Raw genomic sequence first — 17,248 nt, forward strand, 5'->3', positions numbered from 1 at the left:
TAGTCAGTTCTATTGGGGTGCAAGCATTAAGACTTACAAAAGTAATTTATTTTTCTTGCTGAATTATATTTAAATAACCTTTTATTGTTGGTGCAGCCCCTTTTAATATTTTATATACATCTCAGGGCATCCTGTATGTGCTGCGGACAGGATAGGCAGCTCCCATAGACTTCTGCATCTCCTTTTATCTTAGAAGTTCACTTGAGTTTCTTCGAGCAGGAAACTTATCAAGCAAATGTTTATAAAGCTCTTCCAGAAATGGAACTGCTGGATGGTGAATTGAGGTGAATCCATTAAATGCTGCAGCATGATATTATTTGTGCAGTTCTCTTGGGTTATGGGGGGGAAGGGGGAAATCACCTCTCTCCAGATGTGCCTTAAGACATTTGCAGAAGTGTTAGCTTAGTTCATGTTTGGCTCCCTTCATCTTGGATGAGATTATCGTTAAATATCATTGGCACAGGCTTTAATGGGAATACGCTCCTAAAGGAATATATATGGTTTAGAATTACTGGCAGTTTTTGTCCTTTTCCCTTATATTTTAATCCTGCATTTACACAGTTCAGCTGCATAGTCACTTTGTGCAGCCTTTTTGGCCAATGTATGTTAAATGGATTGTCTATCATTCGGAGAAGCAGGGATTTATTTTCCAGAAACTGCTCCATTTTTGCAAGTTATCCCTAGTCAACTGAAATGCAGTACTAGCCCATACATAGCAGTTAAGATGGAAGATTTTAGGGCTGACATATATTGTATCCTACTTTAAATAGAAAATGTACTAATGTAATTTAATTGTGAAATTAATGGTGTCCCGATTTCAGTGTAGCTTCTTTTGTCGTTCTGCTACTATTGGCAGATAGCTTCTTGCCCCCCTCGGTCAGTGACTTGATGACAGTGCTGACTTTCGGTTTAAGTGCATTAGCTAAGCCAGCACCCTTCTCTGTCATGACCAATGCAGAGACCCAGAAGATTGCTGCTTGTCTAATAAACTGCTATAGACAGTCATTGCCTTCATCACATCACCGATACAGTGAGTGGGAGGAAGCTCTCAGACTGTGTCGGGACAAGTGCAGAATCTACATTTTCAGGATCGGCACTGAAATCAGGGCATCAATAAAGCATGCATTTGGAAGTTTAATTAAATAATTTACAAACCAATGGAAAACCTTTTGTGTTGTCAGAAACCCCTTTTATTACAAGGTTGATTTGTGGGAGAACTGTACAACTTGGGTCACATAAAGTGACTTTATTGAATCAGGGCAAATCAAATGAGTTTCATGAAAATGTGATCCAACAACTCCTTTGAGGCACATTAGCTCTGCAGGTGACATGATCTGAATAAAGCTTTAGGGATATACTGCCCATAGGAAAAGCTAAGAGTAGATTGGTGGTTTGAGTAAATGTGCTTAAAGCGTGCATGAGTTCTCAAAGAGTTTGCATAATGGCTGCTTTTGTACAATCAAAGCTGTGAAGAAAATGGCATTTTGGGTTTCCCTTATGTCTCTTTTAGTCATATTCCCGGTTTCAGCTGCACAGCTAGATGCATTTCACTCAGAAGCAGGGGCCATCACCCTTCTTTGGACTGTACTACTGCAAGGTCCTTTCCCTTACTTACAACTATGTTTTCAACTTCGGAGCTCACAGAACAGATAGATGGGCAAATCACACTTAAAGACACAGGAGGGTTTTATAATCTTCAAAAACTGTGTAGAAGTAGTTCTTTTATCAGGTTTAGGGTCTCAGCTAGCTCTGACACGACCCCACTTCCTGTCTGCCATCTTCTTTGTCTGTCTGTTACTAGGGATGGATCTTGCCTAACAGCTGCAAATTGGATAGAGGGAGACCCCTAGTGGCCGTGACTCTTTAACGCATAACTACACTTAGAAGATGTATTTTTGCTACATATTTTGTACTTTTGTGTCAGTATAGGTTTGTAATCCTTTCCTTGTCCAAAAACTCAGTCATGTCCTTGGTTTAGCCATCAGACTTCATGGCTAATGAGAAGGTTATGTGTAAAAGGCTAGTGCCATTATTTTTTGGCACATAACCTGATTATACATCTATAAATGGTCAGGTTTTCCAAAGGTTTCAAGAAAACAGTCAACGCATTTACTATACCGTATGGCTTGTAGAATCTGAAATTGCTGGTAGTAGGGAGTAAACACGATGTCGTCCTGAGAATTTTAGTGAGTAACTCCCTTGCGCGCCACAATGCCGTAGCAGTCATGACCTCTACTGACTAGCGGTACCCTTATTAGTGCTGGCTATAGCCCATGGTTTATGAAGTATTGCTTGACTTGGGTCTTTCTACTTCATCAATCTTTGTTTTAACCTGTAGGAAGAAGGAGATATTAAAGATGATTATGTCCTGTCTAATCAGCTGTGGGTAAGCCGGACTGTTCCACAACGGCTTGGACGAAGTGTTTCTAATATTGGCTGTGCGCTGTCATCTGCTTCTTTGTGCAGCTTTGACGTGATGTCACCAGATGTTGCTAGGTCTACTCCTGCGTTGGTGCTGATAAATGCCATGCTTTCTGTTCCTACTGAGGTCGTTGCATACTGCAAGCTCTGTGAACGCGTCCTCTCCAGTCTTGGTTGTGCATCTTACACACTTTTGACATGTATAGTTTGTGGCAATTTGATTCTTGAAGGACTGGATTTAGGAATATACAGGAACATTTCGTATATAGGAACATTGCTTGGGCTCTGCTGAATACATTGCATGGGTTTTGTGTGGCTTTTGAAAGCACATAATGAATGATCATATCTGCATATGCCAGTATTTTGTCCCCTGCCTGTCCTGTTGCCCAATGCCGCTTCTTAAGTTATCCATCTATGCTTCCGTTTTTTCATTATTTTTCTTTTCTTTTATCACCACGCCTTTCTTCTAATTTTCTTGCTTTGCTTCTGCCTCTATCCATAGGAACCTGTCTATGCTTCTATTTACACTCCTGCTATACCTGCCGCCTATAAATGCCAGTATTTTGTTCCCATACATCAGGTGAGGAAACCGTGTGTTCCCTGTTCAGAAAATGGCTGGGAGAGTAGCTGTACAGGAGAAAAGCTGAAAGAACCTAAGTCCCTTCTTTCTTGGGAGGTACAGGGGTCCCAGGATTGGTCAATTTGCCAGACAAGGAAAACATAAAGGGGTATTCAAGTCATCCCCGATCCCATAGGATAGGTAATTACTTAGATCTGTGGGGATCCTACCACTAGTTTGCCCACCAAATCGTGAACAGTAGTGTCCTATGTCCCCCATTTGAATAAAACAGCGGTCAAGCATGCACACTGCCACGTCATTCGAACTAGACGTACAGAGATAGCCGAGCGATTGTTCAGTAGTTTGGCCTTTGCTATATATACAATACAAGGTATGAGCTTAACATGTTGATGCCCTGAGTGCATTTACCAGTAAGTCTGTAAAATTACTAGGCAAGCGTTAAAACTAAGCCTTTTTTTGTTTTTCATTATAACTTTGCTCTTTGTAAATTTTAACTTGCCCGTATTGCCTTTAACCGCTTCTTATCCACCTATAGCGTGCCTGTGCGAGTCTTATTACTGGTGCCAGAGTGCCTTTCCCCATTGGTTTCCCCTGAGAAATACACGTGGTTCGGGCTGATACTAGCGGGGAGCTGCTTGGTGTGTGATACTTCCCCATAGTTCCTTTTTTCTTTTTCTTTTTACATTTGTTTTTCTGCCTTCAAGGTCAGTAATGATAGAGTGAGAGAGTCAAGTCCGGGGATGTTTGCTGAACGTCATCCTTGGAGATGGAAGGTGAATTTAGATAAATAGAAGATCTCTGGGGTGTATTTTATTAGGTCTTTGTGAAATATATATGAAGATTTATGTCGTAGACCATAGCAATGACCTAGATGTTTGTGTAAGTGCTCTGAGAAGAGAAAGGGATTCATACTGGACTTGTAGGACAACAGCTCGAAAAGGTGTTTTCTTATTAAAATGCTCGTTCAAGGGCATTGGACCTCCTATGAATGACCAGAATGGTGGGGCCCTGCACATGGTAAATGGTTATACATTTTTATTCGTGATCGGAGGTTTCCCTAACTTGAACCTTTTCATTAGGCATTGACTTGAGAAGTGTCCTCACTCGTTCAGGTCATGGACTCTTCTCATGGACCACTCCCTAGGCCATCTTATAAAATGATATGAAAATGCGTAAACTGTATAACGAAATCTATAATCTTTATAGGTTTATTGGTTTAAAGACCTACTTTTATGTATCATCAATAATCAAGAAAGTTTCAAATGCCCTAGCACAAATTGGAGAAATAATTACTTGCCTTGTCCTAAATTGTGACCGTTTCTCCACGCGTTGATTCAGCGTGCCTTACGTAAGATGTGTAAATACCTCTGGCCCTAGGCCATCTCATATAATCCATTTTCTAGTGGGTTTGGCACAGGTAGAACATCTTGTCGTTTGGAACAGATTCTGAAAATCACAGATTAGCCATTTCCATCTCTCTCCCTAAGCTAGACGAGAGCAATAAAGGTCAGATGCCATATGTCTAGACTGTAAAGGGCTCATCGCCATCTGCTAGTGACCATTTGGGGAGGGCAGGGTAGAGTTTATAATAATACAAACATATTTGCAGATAAAATGATGTCTGAGCACAGTCCATAACGTTCATCCTCAGGCATACAGTTCATTATGACATGGATATTTTACCGCGTTTAGCTCAAACAAGCAAGTGCGTTGATTATATTGGAGCTTTGGAGGATCTACCAGACACCTCTAAGGTTGCTTATTTTGGAATGATTTTTTTTTTTTTGCCATTATAAAATTGCACAAGATAGGTCCAATCTGTTTCTTTTGCTATCAGATGTGTGAAGGGTCTGCCAGCTGAACAATAGACATGGATCCTGATGAAGATATTGGCGAAATATCAATAATAATGTATAGACGAGATGTTGCCAAGCAGTGGGATGTAATGCCATGACGTTGCGTTTATTGCGGCTGAACTATTGCATGACATTTACAACAGGCTGCAGTATTCTAGGCATGATGCTGGATGACTTCTGGTGTACCTCTGGGTATGATGCAGCTCCTTTTAGTTTTTCTTGGTCAGAGTTGTATGAATAGAGCAAAGTTGCCATTTCCAGCTCTAGATGAGACCCTGGTGACATGAGCTCCCTGCCTGTACTGACCTGAGTGCACTAGAGAGGAAGCAGGCAGAGAGCTGCTTCTCCATAACACTCATTTATTTAGATATTTGATACACTGCAGTGGTGGGAATACTCTTAGCTAGCTTGTGAGAAGATATGAAATTTGGGCTGAACTCCTCTGCCTCTTTGTTTTAAGGTTTGATGAAGGTTTCAGAATCCGGTTCAGTCCTTGTGAATGGCTCCTTACTTGTGACATTTCTAGGACCACTGTTAATTTTTGCACACAGATGTTGCTTGAAGCTCCTGAGCCCCATGGAATACTTCTGTCCTACTTATGACACTCTGTGTTCAATGTATGCGCAGTCCACTATATATTCTAGAGATTTTGTCGTCATACACCTTCTGCATCGGTGGCTTCTGCCTCTTCACCCCCTGTGTCCCTATTTCAAGATGGAAATTGGTAGAATGCTTCTTCTAAAACACAGACTCCTTTATAGAGCCTAGATCAGGAGTACTCAACCTGCGGCCCTCCAGCTGTTGTAAAACTACAACTCCCACCATGCTGTGCTGTAGGCTGATAGCTGTAGGCTGTCCAGGCATGCTGGGAGTTGTAGTTTTGCAACAGCTGGATGTCCGCAGGTTGGGCATCCCTGTCCTAGAGTAGTTCGCAACATGGGCAGATTATGGGTTCCAAGACTGCATCTATTGAATGCTAGGTTTATGATCGTCTCTTAAATAGCCTTTGGAATACATCGCCCCAAAACTTATTAAACCTTTTTATCAAATATGGGCCATGCAGCAGAACAATGGGAAATTTCACAAGTTTTTTTCCCCCGCTTTTTTTTGCCACTCTTCCTGGACCAACAGATTTACTATAATTAACCACAGAAACAGGTGTAAATTATAGCACAAATTGGAGGCTACATATATTTGCTTCTCTGGTGCAGGGACAGGCGTAGTCGTGGCATATTTATTAAGAGGATTGCGCAAGCGGCAGATTCTTAGTAAATTCTGCCCTTTGTGACATTTAAGACCTTTCAGCATGTAAAGCTAGTGAGCAGTGCTATATCTACTTCCCATCAGTTCAGTTTTCTTGGTGAGATTTGCCACATTGGGTCCAAAGAGGGGTTTGATACAAAGGGTATGATTTCATTCCATATCTCGTGAGGGTGAAACGGTATTCCACCTATTACCACCTATTCAAACACAAAAAGCCCACAGAAGGACTAGCAATGAGGAAATGGTCATCATGGCTGGAACTGTAATTAACGCAATGCGTTTTGAAACCATTAAAAGGGGACCTATCTTTACGTTTAGGATTGTGATGTTGAACTTCACCTCTACAAATGATGACCCCCAAAATTCTCTCATATTAGGTCTAGTGCCTCAGATTTATTTTTTTTGTCATACAAAAGTTTTTGCAGTGTATTTTTTCACTTTTTTTTTTTTTTGCTGTTTTCTTTACGAACTTGTGAAACAGCAGCCATAGTTTTGCAAAAAAAAATTAAAAATGATTTTTTAACTTATTTTTAGACTTTTTTTTTTTTTTTTTTGCAGTACACCCTAAATCTCCATCAGCAGGTATATAGTGAGTGTGAATGAAGGGCACAGGTGTGCTCCGTCCAGTGACCCCATATTGTGCCCTATGTAGGATCCTAAGGTCGTGTGTCTACTTTTGTCTTCTCACTGAACTGCCTTTTGAGAAGCAGAGAGCGAGGGAAGTTTCCTTCCTGTCATGGTTATCATCAAAACTTTGCCTTACAGTGTCTTTCTGGGCGAGAGATCACTGACAGTAAAGGAGTAGCGGCGGGGGAGGGGTGCCGTATTTCTGTAGTCATGAAAACAATCTGGAAATAGTGGGAATTAGAATTGCTGGAATGATAGAAATGCAATTGTTAATATCCCAGATCTGCACAAATTTGTGTGCAATGGATCTTTGTACTGTAGACCTTAAAGGAATGTCCACCATTTAACACTGTCATTTTTAGGTCCAACATTCTCTGCGCATCATATTATATATTGGTCAGTGACTGATTTGTCTGGTTGCAAATTTCAAACTGTAAATGGTATTATATTTGGTGCCTCCAGTCACCACTAGGGGGAACTTAGGAGCTTGTTCCAGACTGTTTTATTAGAACCTGTAAGGGTGGGTTCACATCACGTTTTTACCATCCTTTTAACATATCCAAAAATCGTATCTGTTAAACAGATGCCTCAGACTGATGCCATACAGTGGCATCCTTTCACCGTAGAGTTCCATTGTAAAAGTAACGTACGTGTATGTCAAACGGAGGCATAAAACGTGATATGAACCCAGCCTTAGTGACGCCTTTTTACAGCTTCCACTAATGGGCAACTGGGTCGCTGTCTTTTTACTTTAACCTAGCCTAAGCGCTGCACAGGTCTCATATCTGTCGGGCTCCTGTTCTAACAGTCCAGATCGGCCAAAGCACCGGTTCAGGCCGCTTAACCCCTTAGATGCCAGGGTCAATAGTGACGTGGCATCGAAGTGGATTAGAGCGAGGGGCTCCCCCTCCCAAGCTTTGGCACTGCTGCGGATGAGATTGTGGGATGTCAGTGTCTTAACATGGCAGCCGGGGGCTTAATCAAGGACCCTAGGCCTGCTGTGTAACCTTATCAGGCTGTGCCAGTGTCCTACTGACAGTATATAGTACACTGTACCACATATATAGTACAGTGTACTGTATCAGCGATTGTAAGATCTATTCTCAAAGTCCCCATGTAGGATTGATTAATAGTAAAAATAAAAGTTGGTTTTATTTTAAAAAAAGGGTAAAAATAATGCACCTTTTCCATAAAAAATTATTTCCAAAGGAAAAAAAATGCTAAAATAAAAAACATTCAATATATTTGGTATCGCTGCGGCTATAAAGACCCTCACTATGCAATTATCACATATTTTATCCCGCATGGTGAACACAGTTTATAAAAAAAAAAAAAAAAGTGCCAGCATTGCTGCTTTGTTTTTTTGCTTCGCCACAAAAAAAAGAAGCGCAAATAAAGCGCAATCAAAAAGTGTTACTTAGCCCCAAATAGTACTAAAGACAACTACAGGTCATTGTACAAAAATCAAGCCCTCAAACAGCTTTGTAGAAACAAAAAATAGTTATGGGTATTGTGCAAAAGTGGTATAAAAAATACCATATATGTATTTAGTATAACTGTAATTTACTGACCCAGAGAATAAAGTTACCGTATTTTTCGCCGTATAAGACGCACCGGCCTATAAGACGCACCTAGGTTTTTGAGGAGGAAAATAAGAAAAAAAATATTTTGAACCAAAAGGTGCACTTTTGGTGGGTTTTGAACTAATTGTGGTCTGTGGGTGACGCACTGTTATGGGGGATCTGTGGGTGACACTTATGGGGGATCTGTGGGTGACTGTTATGGGGGATCTGTGGGTGACTGTTATGGGGGATCTGTGGGTGACACTTATGGGGGATCTGTGGGTGACACTTATGGGGGATCTGTGGGTGACACTTATGGGGGATCTGTGGGTGACTGTTATGGGGGATCTGTGGGTGACTGTTATGGGGGATCTGTGGGTGACACTTATGGGGGATCTGTGGGTGACACTTATGGGGGATCTGTGGGTGACACTTATGGGGGATCCTCTCTGGATGGCACTGTTATGAGGATGAGGATCTGTGAATGACAGTTATGGGGGGGATCTGTGGATGACACATATATAGCATCTTATGCTGTCATCCACAGATCCCCTCCATAAGTGTCCCTGTAGTGAATGACCCTCAATACAGGGGGTGGGGGTCGCATCTGCTTTAATAATGACAGCGGGGCCCGTGCAGTGACTATTCTACTACACGGGCCCCGCTCACTGTATAATCATATCTCTCTAATAGTTAATTGTTGTATGCATGTAATCGCATAATGAGCGCTGTGTATTACCGTACTTAAAACTAGCAGCGCTCGCCGTTCGGAGCAGAGAGGAGGCAGGCCGGGAGGACGGGCGCTTGCAACGTGAGTCATACGTCACGCGCCTGCGCCGCCTGCTTCATTCATAAGTGGGCGGTGCAGGCGCGTGACGTATGACTCACGCTGCAAGTGCCCGTCCTCCTGGCCTGCCTCCTGCCTCCTCTCTGCTCCGAACGGCGAGCGCTGCTAGTTTTAAGTACGGTAATACACAGCGCTCATTAGCGCTCATTATGCGATTACATGCATACAACAATTAACTATTAGAGAGATATGATTATACAGTGAGCGGGGCCCGTGTAGTAGAATAGTCACTGCACGGGCCCCGCTGTTATTATTAATGCAGATGCCGCCCCCAGCCCCTCCTCCCTCACAGCTGATACACCCGCCGCGCGGCATCGCGGCGGGTGTATCATTGAAAACTGGGCAAAATCAGCTACATTCGCCGTATAAGACGCACTGCTATTTTCCCCCCACTTTTGGGGGGAAAAAAGTGCGTCTTATACGGCGAAAAATACGGTATTTTATGCTGAAAAATGAACGCCTTAAAGTTAATAACCTAAAAAATCAATGACCATGTGGTTGTTTTTGTTTCCCATGCCTGACAAACCCCCCTTCCTCCCCAAGAAAGAGCCAATAAAAGTTAATCAGCAAGTTATGGTGGCATTAAAAACTACAACTTGTTCTGCAAAAAACAAGCCCTCATAACGCTACATCGGCAGAAAAATAAAGGTTGTAGCTTTTGGAATTGCTTGATCACCAAAGGGATAAACAACATGCAGCTCTCTCCTAAGCTCCCTCTAGTGGTGACTACAGGCAAACAGAATTTTATCATTTGGCTATGTCTAAAAAATAAATAAAAAAAATAACATTAGTAAAAATAAATTGGTTTGCACCTAATTTTGGAACAATTTAGATTTAAAACGAATAATGTTCAAGTGCTTGCATTCATTTAATGTCCTGTTATTCGGTAAATGGACAGTTTCCTGGAATTGTAGCAAATGCATTCCTAGATGTTACTGCAGATCGCAGACCACAGAGCATGCTATGATTTTAAAAAAATATATAAAAAAAATCTCTATTGACCCAAAAGGCACACCTTAAAGGTGAAAAATGGAACTGCAAAAAAAGGTTTGTCCTTTATTTAATCATTTATTTAAACCACAAAACCCCTAAGAAACTTAGTTTTATTTTTGCAGTGAACACTACAACCAGCTGTTTGCTGAAAGGTATTCTCAAGATATAAAAGACACTACAAACTATTTTTATTTGTACTATTCTCTTCAGTTGTGGTGTGCTTTTTGGGTCTTCTTAAACTCAGCAGCCATGGTGGTATTTTTGTAAGGCATATACATATTGGCCTCTTTATAGGATGTGGAAAACATCGTAGGTCGGTATCAAAAACCTCAAGCTGAAAATGCAGCTTTGTATTGAACACCCATTGGTTAAAAAAATGCATAAAAACCCCACAAATGTTAATATATATATATATATATATTTATTATTATTTTTTTTATGCAGTGTGTTTATCAAAATCGGTTGTGTGACCTGGCCCTTAGATGGACAGTGGCTGATGTTGGATGATAAATCTGGTGCACCTTTAGACTGTCAATCTAACAGTCTAACCTTTTAAACCACATAATTTTCAGCTTACAATACTAAAAAAAAAAAAAAAAAAAAAAAAAAAAATATACCAAATTTTTGGGTGCATCTAAGCCACACTGTCCTTTCCAGCAAAGCATACCCACTTTCCAGTAAATCACTCTCTCTTTTTAGACGAGTCAGAAAAGGTGTCTAAGCGTCTAAACCAGCAATGTGCTGCTAGGCATATACCGTACTGTGGTCATTTACAGTGTTTCACAGAAGCTTCCACCTTGTACTTGGGGGTCGTGTCCTGGTTGTCTTATGTTTTCTTGAAGTATAATGCTGATAATTTAGCGCTTTGATCACATACAGTATGCTGGGAATATGCTGTAAAATAATTTTATCCCCTCACTAATGGACTTTTTCTCTCCATAGCAAAGGGTCACTGATGGTGAGGCGCGTATGACCATCGAGGAGAGGAAGCAACAGATTACTGTTAGAGAAGAGGCCTGGAAGTCAAAGGGCATTGGAGCCGCCAATGACTCCACGCAGTTTTCTGTTGCCGGGCGAATGGTAAAAAAAGGTTTGTGGCCTTAGTTTTTCACTGGATTTATTATACAAGTTTTCTTTGACACTACACTTTACAGCTCACATGATTTGAAGATTGGGGGGAAAGGGGGGTACACACAACTGCAATGTCCAATTATTTTCCTGCATGGCTCCTGATGGTTAGATTGTTGGGTGGGAAAGTAACATAGGAGGACATGTTAGCATCTTGTTGTCTTCATCAATTCACTGTTGCTCCTTCTCTGGGATATTTACAAACCCAAATTGAAACTGACATTTTCAGACCTCACAAACTGGCCCTTTCACCGCGGTTCTTATTCCAAGCTCCCTGTAAAATCTACGTCAGTCCTGTTCACCAGTTTATAGGTGGATACGATGCACCACCCGATTCATTCCTTGGTGCGGCCTTTCACCATGTCATCGATAAATCCAATGCCAACACATCCTATTTCAATTAGGACTCGTGCACACGGCTGCAGTTTTGGTCCACATCCGATCCATTTTTGCAGATCGGAATGGGACCCATTCATTTCAATGGGACCGCAGAAGATGTGCACTCTCTGCATCGGTAAGTCCATTCCACGGCCCCGCAAAAAATAGAACATGTCCTATTCTTGTATATTTTGCAGGTAAGGATAGGACAATTTTGCTGAAGTAAAAAATAAATAAAAAAAAGTCTGCATGCACACAGCTGGTATGCATGTTTTGCGTATCCGCAAAACACTTACGGCCTTGTGCATGAGCCCTTAACATCACGATATGTTGATTTTGAAAGAAGCTGATTGTCATGTAGGGATTTTCTTCTTTTTTTTTTTTTTTTTGTAATTACTGTAATTAACTTTCTCTTAATGTTTCAATTGTAGGCTTGGCTTCACCTACCGCCGTAACGCCGATATCATCACCATTGGCTCTTAAACCCAAGTCTGTCAATGTCGTTACGAAGCCCTCTGAAGGTCTGTAGATTTCTGTGCTAACATTGGTCCTACTTTTCTAACTGATATGCTTAGTAAGGCTAGTTTTACATACCCCGCGAGAGATCCGTCAGAACAGCCTGCTGGAGCTTTCTGGATCCAGCATTGCCAGACGGTACCTGAATGTCTGCTGAACTATAATGAGGTTCAGTAGAGATCTGGCCGCTACCCGCTACGAGAATCGTCCAGGTGCGCGTATGGGTAACTAGCCGTAACTGAGTGGTGTATACATCTAGATGGCCTAAAATGCAGATATACAGTATCTGTGGAAAGCAGAGACGGTGGCTTCTTCGAGCAGGGTCACACAGGGGTTCCTTTGATCCACAACAGGAAATAATTCCACCTTTCCTCTATACAGAACATAAACTTACACAATTGCATCATAATATGCAGGATATATCACTATATCGGTGAGGCTTTTTTGGGTTATCAACCCATCTCTAGTGACAGGTGATTGGCTTCAAATGGGTTTGTCTTTTGCTGCAGCTTTGGAGTCCATCATTGTGTCAGAACCTGAGTCCGCTAGGCTAGAGGATACTATGGTAATCTGGGTGGCCCATCTATAGACCTTGTTATGACTGCCGGAAGTTGTTGTCAGTCAGCGTTGTTTAGAAAGTTCGATGTTGTATCTGCCAGTTATTCCTTCCAGTACATGTGCCTTAATAGGAAGAGGGGAGTAAGGTGTGTGTAGACACCTCAGGCAAGTGTATTCCAAGATGCCCGACCCTTCTTTCCCCCGGCATCTGCCATTGGACCATATACATTAGATGGTTAGCTGGCCGTGCCAAAATCAACAAGTTGGGCAGAAATTCATTTAATGTGTATGGCCAGGTTTATAGTTTTTACAACCAGTTTGTGAAGTTGAGGTTTAAGGCTTTGTTTTTGTTTTTTTCTTTGTTTTTTTTATGTCAAGCTAAAAAAAAAGTAGACTTGTCAGTACAATTTCAGGACAACGTGCCAAATTTTATTTTGGCTTTGAGGAAAACTCAAGACTTGAAGTAAGACAATGATCTGGCAGCTTATGAGATTAAAGCAAAACACATGGGAAAATAGTCGCCACAACCCCAGGGAGCCTCATTTAATCAGCCGTTTCTTCTATCCACATTCTTACTATCGTGCCATGGGGTCATGTGCAGTACCCATGTTTATAGTACAGTAACTGTGCACTGAAAAAAATGCCATGCTTTGCTCTTGCAAATTTGCTGAGCTTGGGCCTGGAGAGAGCAGTACACACATACCTCTTGTTATCAGGAGTAGTGAGAATATGAACTTTTATTTTTCCAGATTCTGTCCCTGTAAGTGTAGGGGAGGCAGAACCTCACTGTGAGTGCTCTCTGCATTGATGCCCTATGAAGCCGCTCAATATAGAGTGCTTCACAGTTGAGCTCCGCCTCCTATGCCTTTTCAAAAGTGGAAAAATAATTCATATTCACACTGCCCCTGATAAAATCTCCACGAAAGGCATGTATGTCCTAGTTTACCCAGCCCCTACGTCGTATGCTTAGTTTAGCATGGTTAGAATTGCTGACAGGTACACTCACTTGCATTTTTATTTTATTTTTTTGCAAAAAAATAAAAAAATATTTGGATGGCGGGTTTTTGTTCTGGCATTTTTCCCCTTTAGAGATGGGGATAAAAAAAAAATCCTGACAAAAAAGCCAACAGCTTCAGCATGCTGTATTTATTTTTTTTAAAAGTCAGAGATAAAAAAAAATACACCACTAATTATAAACCATTAGGCAAAAAATAATTTTCTGCCCTCTATCGTATTTCGTATAGATTTTTAGCTGACCTCTTGAGTTCATAAAGCAGAAACTACACCGTAAATTGCATGTGCAAAAAACACAGCTAAAAAATCGCAGACGTGCAGAAAAACACCACTAAATACCTGGGTGTTTTCAGCCATAGAGGAACACGAAGGATAGAAAACTGTAAACTGAGAGAGTGAGCAGGTTTGTCTGTCTACAGAGTTTTCTGTAGGGGATGTTCACACAGCAGTTTATGCCGGAGGAATTTCGGCACGGACTCCGCACTAAAATTCAGGAGGCTGCTGCGTGGTGTTCTGACATTGAATTCAATGGGAGAAAGAGCTAGGACTGCTCCCTTTTTAGCGTGGAGTCTGGACAAGCCCATCTTGAAGCCGTGGCGGGTGGTTGCTCACCATTTTATCTCTATTCAGTGAAGCAAATTCCATGGAGCAAAGCGGTGAGCGCGTCCACCGCATCCAAAGTGAACTGTAGCGCATTTTGACAGCATCAAAATCTGCAGTGTGAACATACCCTTATAGAGACGCAGGTGTTCTTCCTTATCTCCTCCATTTTTGACTAGCAGAAGAATTAGGGGCAAGTTTACTAAAGGATTGGGGATTAACATCGTCTTCTATTGCAGATAGAGATGGGGGGGGGGGGGTGTCTCCTCCTGTTTGTTGGATTTTACACTAGATTCAGGTCATTACCTAATCCATGTCTGAGAGTAAATAGCTGGAAAGACATTGCTCAACTGTTGTAGTCAGTGTAGTCACTCCTTAAGGCAGTTGTGTTCTTTTTCTATGGTGTCCCTGTTGAACATCTAGCATTTTTCGATGTGTCTTCTTAGCCTCCCTCTTGTTTTCTCCTGGTGCAATTAAAAGGGTTATCCCACGGTTAATGTAAAAATCTGATTATTATATAGTACACGACAGTCTCTTTCTAGCAAACTTAGAACCAGCCCTGTACCTCGCGTGGATCCAGAGATCTGCCCATTCATTGCTCCAATTGTTCTGCTAGATTTATTTCAAGCTGGCAGCTTAGTGGGCGTGCACTTTGTCATAGGGGTGTGTCCTTTCTACTGCAGCTGATGGCAATTGAAGGATGAACTAAGCATGTGCTTCATCTCAGTGAGCAGGACAGAGAAATTAGAAATAGAGCAAACAGCAGGTGGCGCTATACTAATAGATTTCTGTGAATAACTCGCTGGCTATACAAAATTTTTATTACATGCAATTACAAAAGTATTCAGATCCAGGTGCTGTTTGAAAAAATATGTTGAATATTATTTGTGAGACAACCCCCTTTTCTCATTGTTTGCATTTCTATGCACAACCTCCACAGTGATGCAGGCAGGGGCGTAGCTAAAGGCTCATGGGCCCTGGTGCAAGAGTTAGACTTGGGCCCCCCTTCCCTCAGTGCTTTGTGTGTCTTCTTATGCAGCACAAGGATATTTGGGCCCCCTCAGGCTCCTGGGCCCGGTAGCGACTGCTACCTCTGCACCCCCTATAGCTACGCCCCTGGATGCAGGTCGTATTGCGCCCTGATTAAATATCATCAATCGTCCTTGTTTTGTAATTAAACAACTATTTTCTTTCTAGAAATCGAAGCCAAGCCTGAAATGCAGTTGGAATCTGATAGAAAACTGGATAAACTTGAGTCCTTTTTGGGAAGATTACACAATAAAGGTGAGTGTTAACGGATTCAGGTAAAGTCTTTGCTATTCAGTAATTCTTAAAATGTATTCCAGCAACAACTGTGACTGGCTACTCTCAGCAACCAGTAGAGGGCGCTTGCTGCGTAGGGTTAATACATAGACCACACACAGTAACAATGCTTTAGGTCAGGCATCAGCAACCTTCGTCACTCCGGCTGCTGTGAAACTACAACTCCCAGCATGCAAACATCCTCGTCAGCTCTTTTAACTCCCTTAGGAGTGAATGAAGCATTCTGGGAGTAGTAGTTTCTGAACAGCTGGAGTGCCGGGAGGTTGCTGATCCCTGCTTTATGTAGTTAGCCCCCTCTAGTGGTGGCTGCAGGCAGCCGCCATGTTATCTTGTAAATCTCTATGTATGCAGGGGATTTGGAGCTCTGCCCCTCCAATCACTATAAAGTTTTATATAGAGAAATGCCTCATGCAGCTAATAATACTGATTAAAAGGTGGACATTCATTTTAAAGCTACTGTGGTGTTTGCTTCATGCAAAATTTTAGGTATAAATGCCATTTTTTTTATTCAGTTGGGGGTCTGCAGGACACAACACTTACAGTCACCAGTAAATCGGTGAAAGAAGTTATGAAGCTCGATGACGAGGAGACGTTCTCTCGCTTCTACCGGCCATTGGAGTTCCAGGCCAGCCCTGCGCCATTCTTCTTTGATGATGATTTTGATCTTTTGTTCAACACCGAAGAACCAAAGTGAGTCAATTTAATCAGTCTCTGGGCAAGTCCTGTTAAGTTTGTGACCACACAGCATACGTTGCCTCAAGAAGACCAAGTATCACTAGAACGTCATTGACCGCTCTCCTGGCTGAGCCTCTTGCATTCCTACATGTCTGCTCTGAGGCTGTGGGTTTGCAAGCGACCAAGTCGACGTTATATTGTGAAAATAATCAGTCCCCTCTTACTCTAGTGCCTTGATGGTCTTGACGTTGCTTCCCTTGTGATTCCACTCTACAGTGAGGCATGAGCTGAACCAGTTCTTATGATTTTCGAAATTAGCTGGATGCTAAGTGGACATGAATGACTATAGACGGTGAATTATTTTTCAATAATCCAGGATGTTCTAGTGTTTCAGCCATTCTTCATTCCTGCTCCGAGCCCCGGGCGCCATATAGATTGTTTATATTCGGAGTGGTCTCGCAGTATAATGATACCCATAGCTGGCTTGTTTTCTCAGTTGGCTTTTTCTTTTTACTTTCCCATGCATTTCTGACCCATGGGTATCGTATTGCAGTACCTTAGATGGATCAATGTGTTCCCCATCATTCCTTATTCCACCTCTGTGGCTCGCAGCAGATATATACACAGCCGGAGGCATGCCTTCAGAACATGCATTTCTAGACTGTAGAAGAGTGACCAAATGCTCGGGTGGTCTGTGGGGTAGTCATGTTTAATAATTCTGCTGGAAAAAGCAGAATTCACTGGAGTAGAGGGGGTTTATATGGAACGCTTGTGTTCTGGGTAATGGAGGTTCAGCTGTGGGTCGTAAAAATCAAGGATGTTCAGATAGGTCACTTGTGTCTTTTTTGTGTTTTAGCTTTACTCTTTTTTATTGCATTGTTGGATCATCAGTAGTATAGTGCTGGTA

The 17,248-nt window shown here is 41.9% G+C and overlaps 1 protein-coding gene across 17 annotated transcripts in view; it reads left to right on the forward strand.

Moving 5' to 3' along the window:
- SVIL (supervillin) overlaps window positions 1-17,248 on the forward strand; it is a 193,317-nt gene that overhangs the window by 152,372 nt on the left and 23,697 nt on the right. For 9 of the 17 annotated variants that reach the window (XM_044294219.1, XM_044294221.1, XM_044294209.1 and 6 more), the window contains 7 exons: window positions 2,339-2,386; window positions 2,924-3,097; window positions 3,706-3,774; window positions 11,092-11,239; window positions 12,087-12,176; window positions 15,541-15,627; window positions 16,179-16,356. In XM_044294219.1, coding sequence (XP_044150154.1) covers window positions 2,339-2,386; window positions 2,924-3,097; window positions 3,706-3,774; window positions 11,092-11,239; window positions 12,087-12,176; window positions 15,541-15,627; window positions 16,179-16,356 — 794 coding nt within the window. The remainder of the gene's footprint in view (window positions 1-2,338; window positions 2,387-2,923; window positions 3,098-3,705; window positions 3,775-11,091; window positions 11,240-12,086; window positions 12,177-15,540; window positions 15,628-16,178; window positions 16,357-17,248) is intronic. The other 8 variants (XM_044294222.1, XM_044294226.1, XM_044294212.1 and 5 more) reach the window with 7 other exon arrangements.

The sequence above is a fragment of the Bufo gargarizans genome, chromosome 5 (assembly GCF_014858855.1).
Source record: "Bufo gargarizans isolate SCDJY-AF-19 chromosome 5, ASM1485885v1, whole genome shotgun sequence".
NCBI classification, from domain to species: Eukaryota; Metazoa; Chordata; class Amphibia; order Anura; family Bufonidae; genus Bufo; species Bufo gargarizans.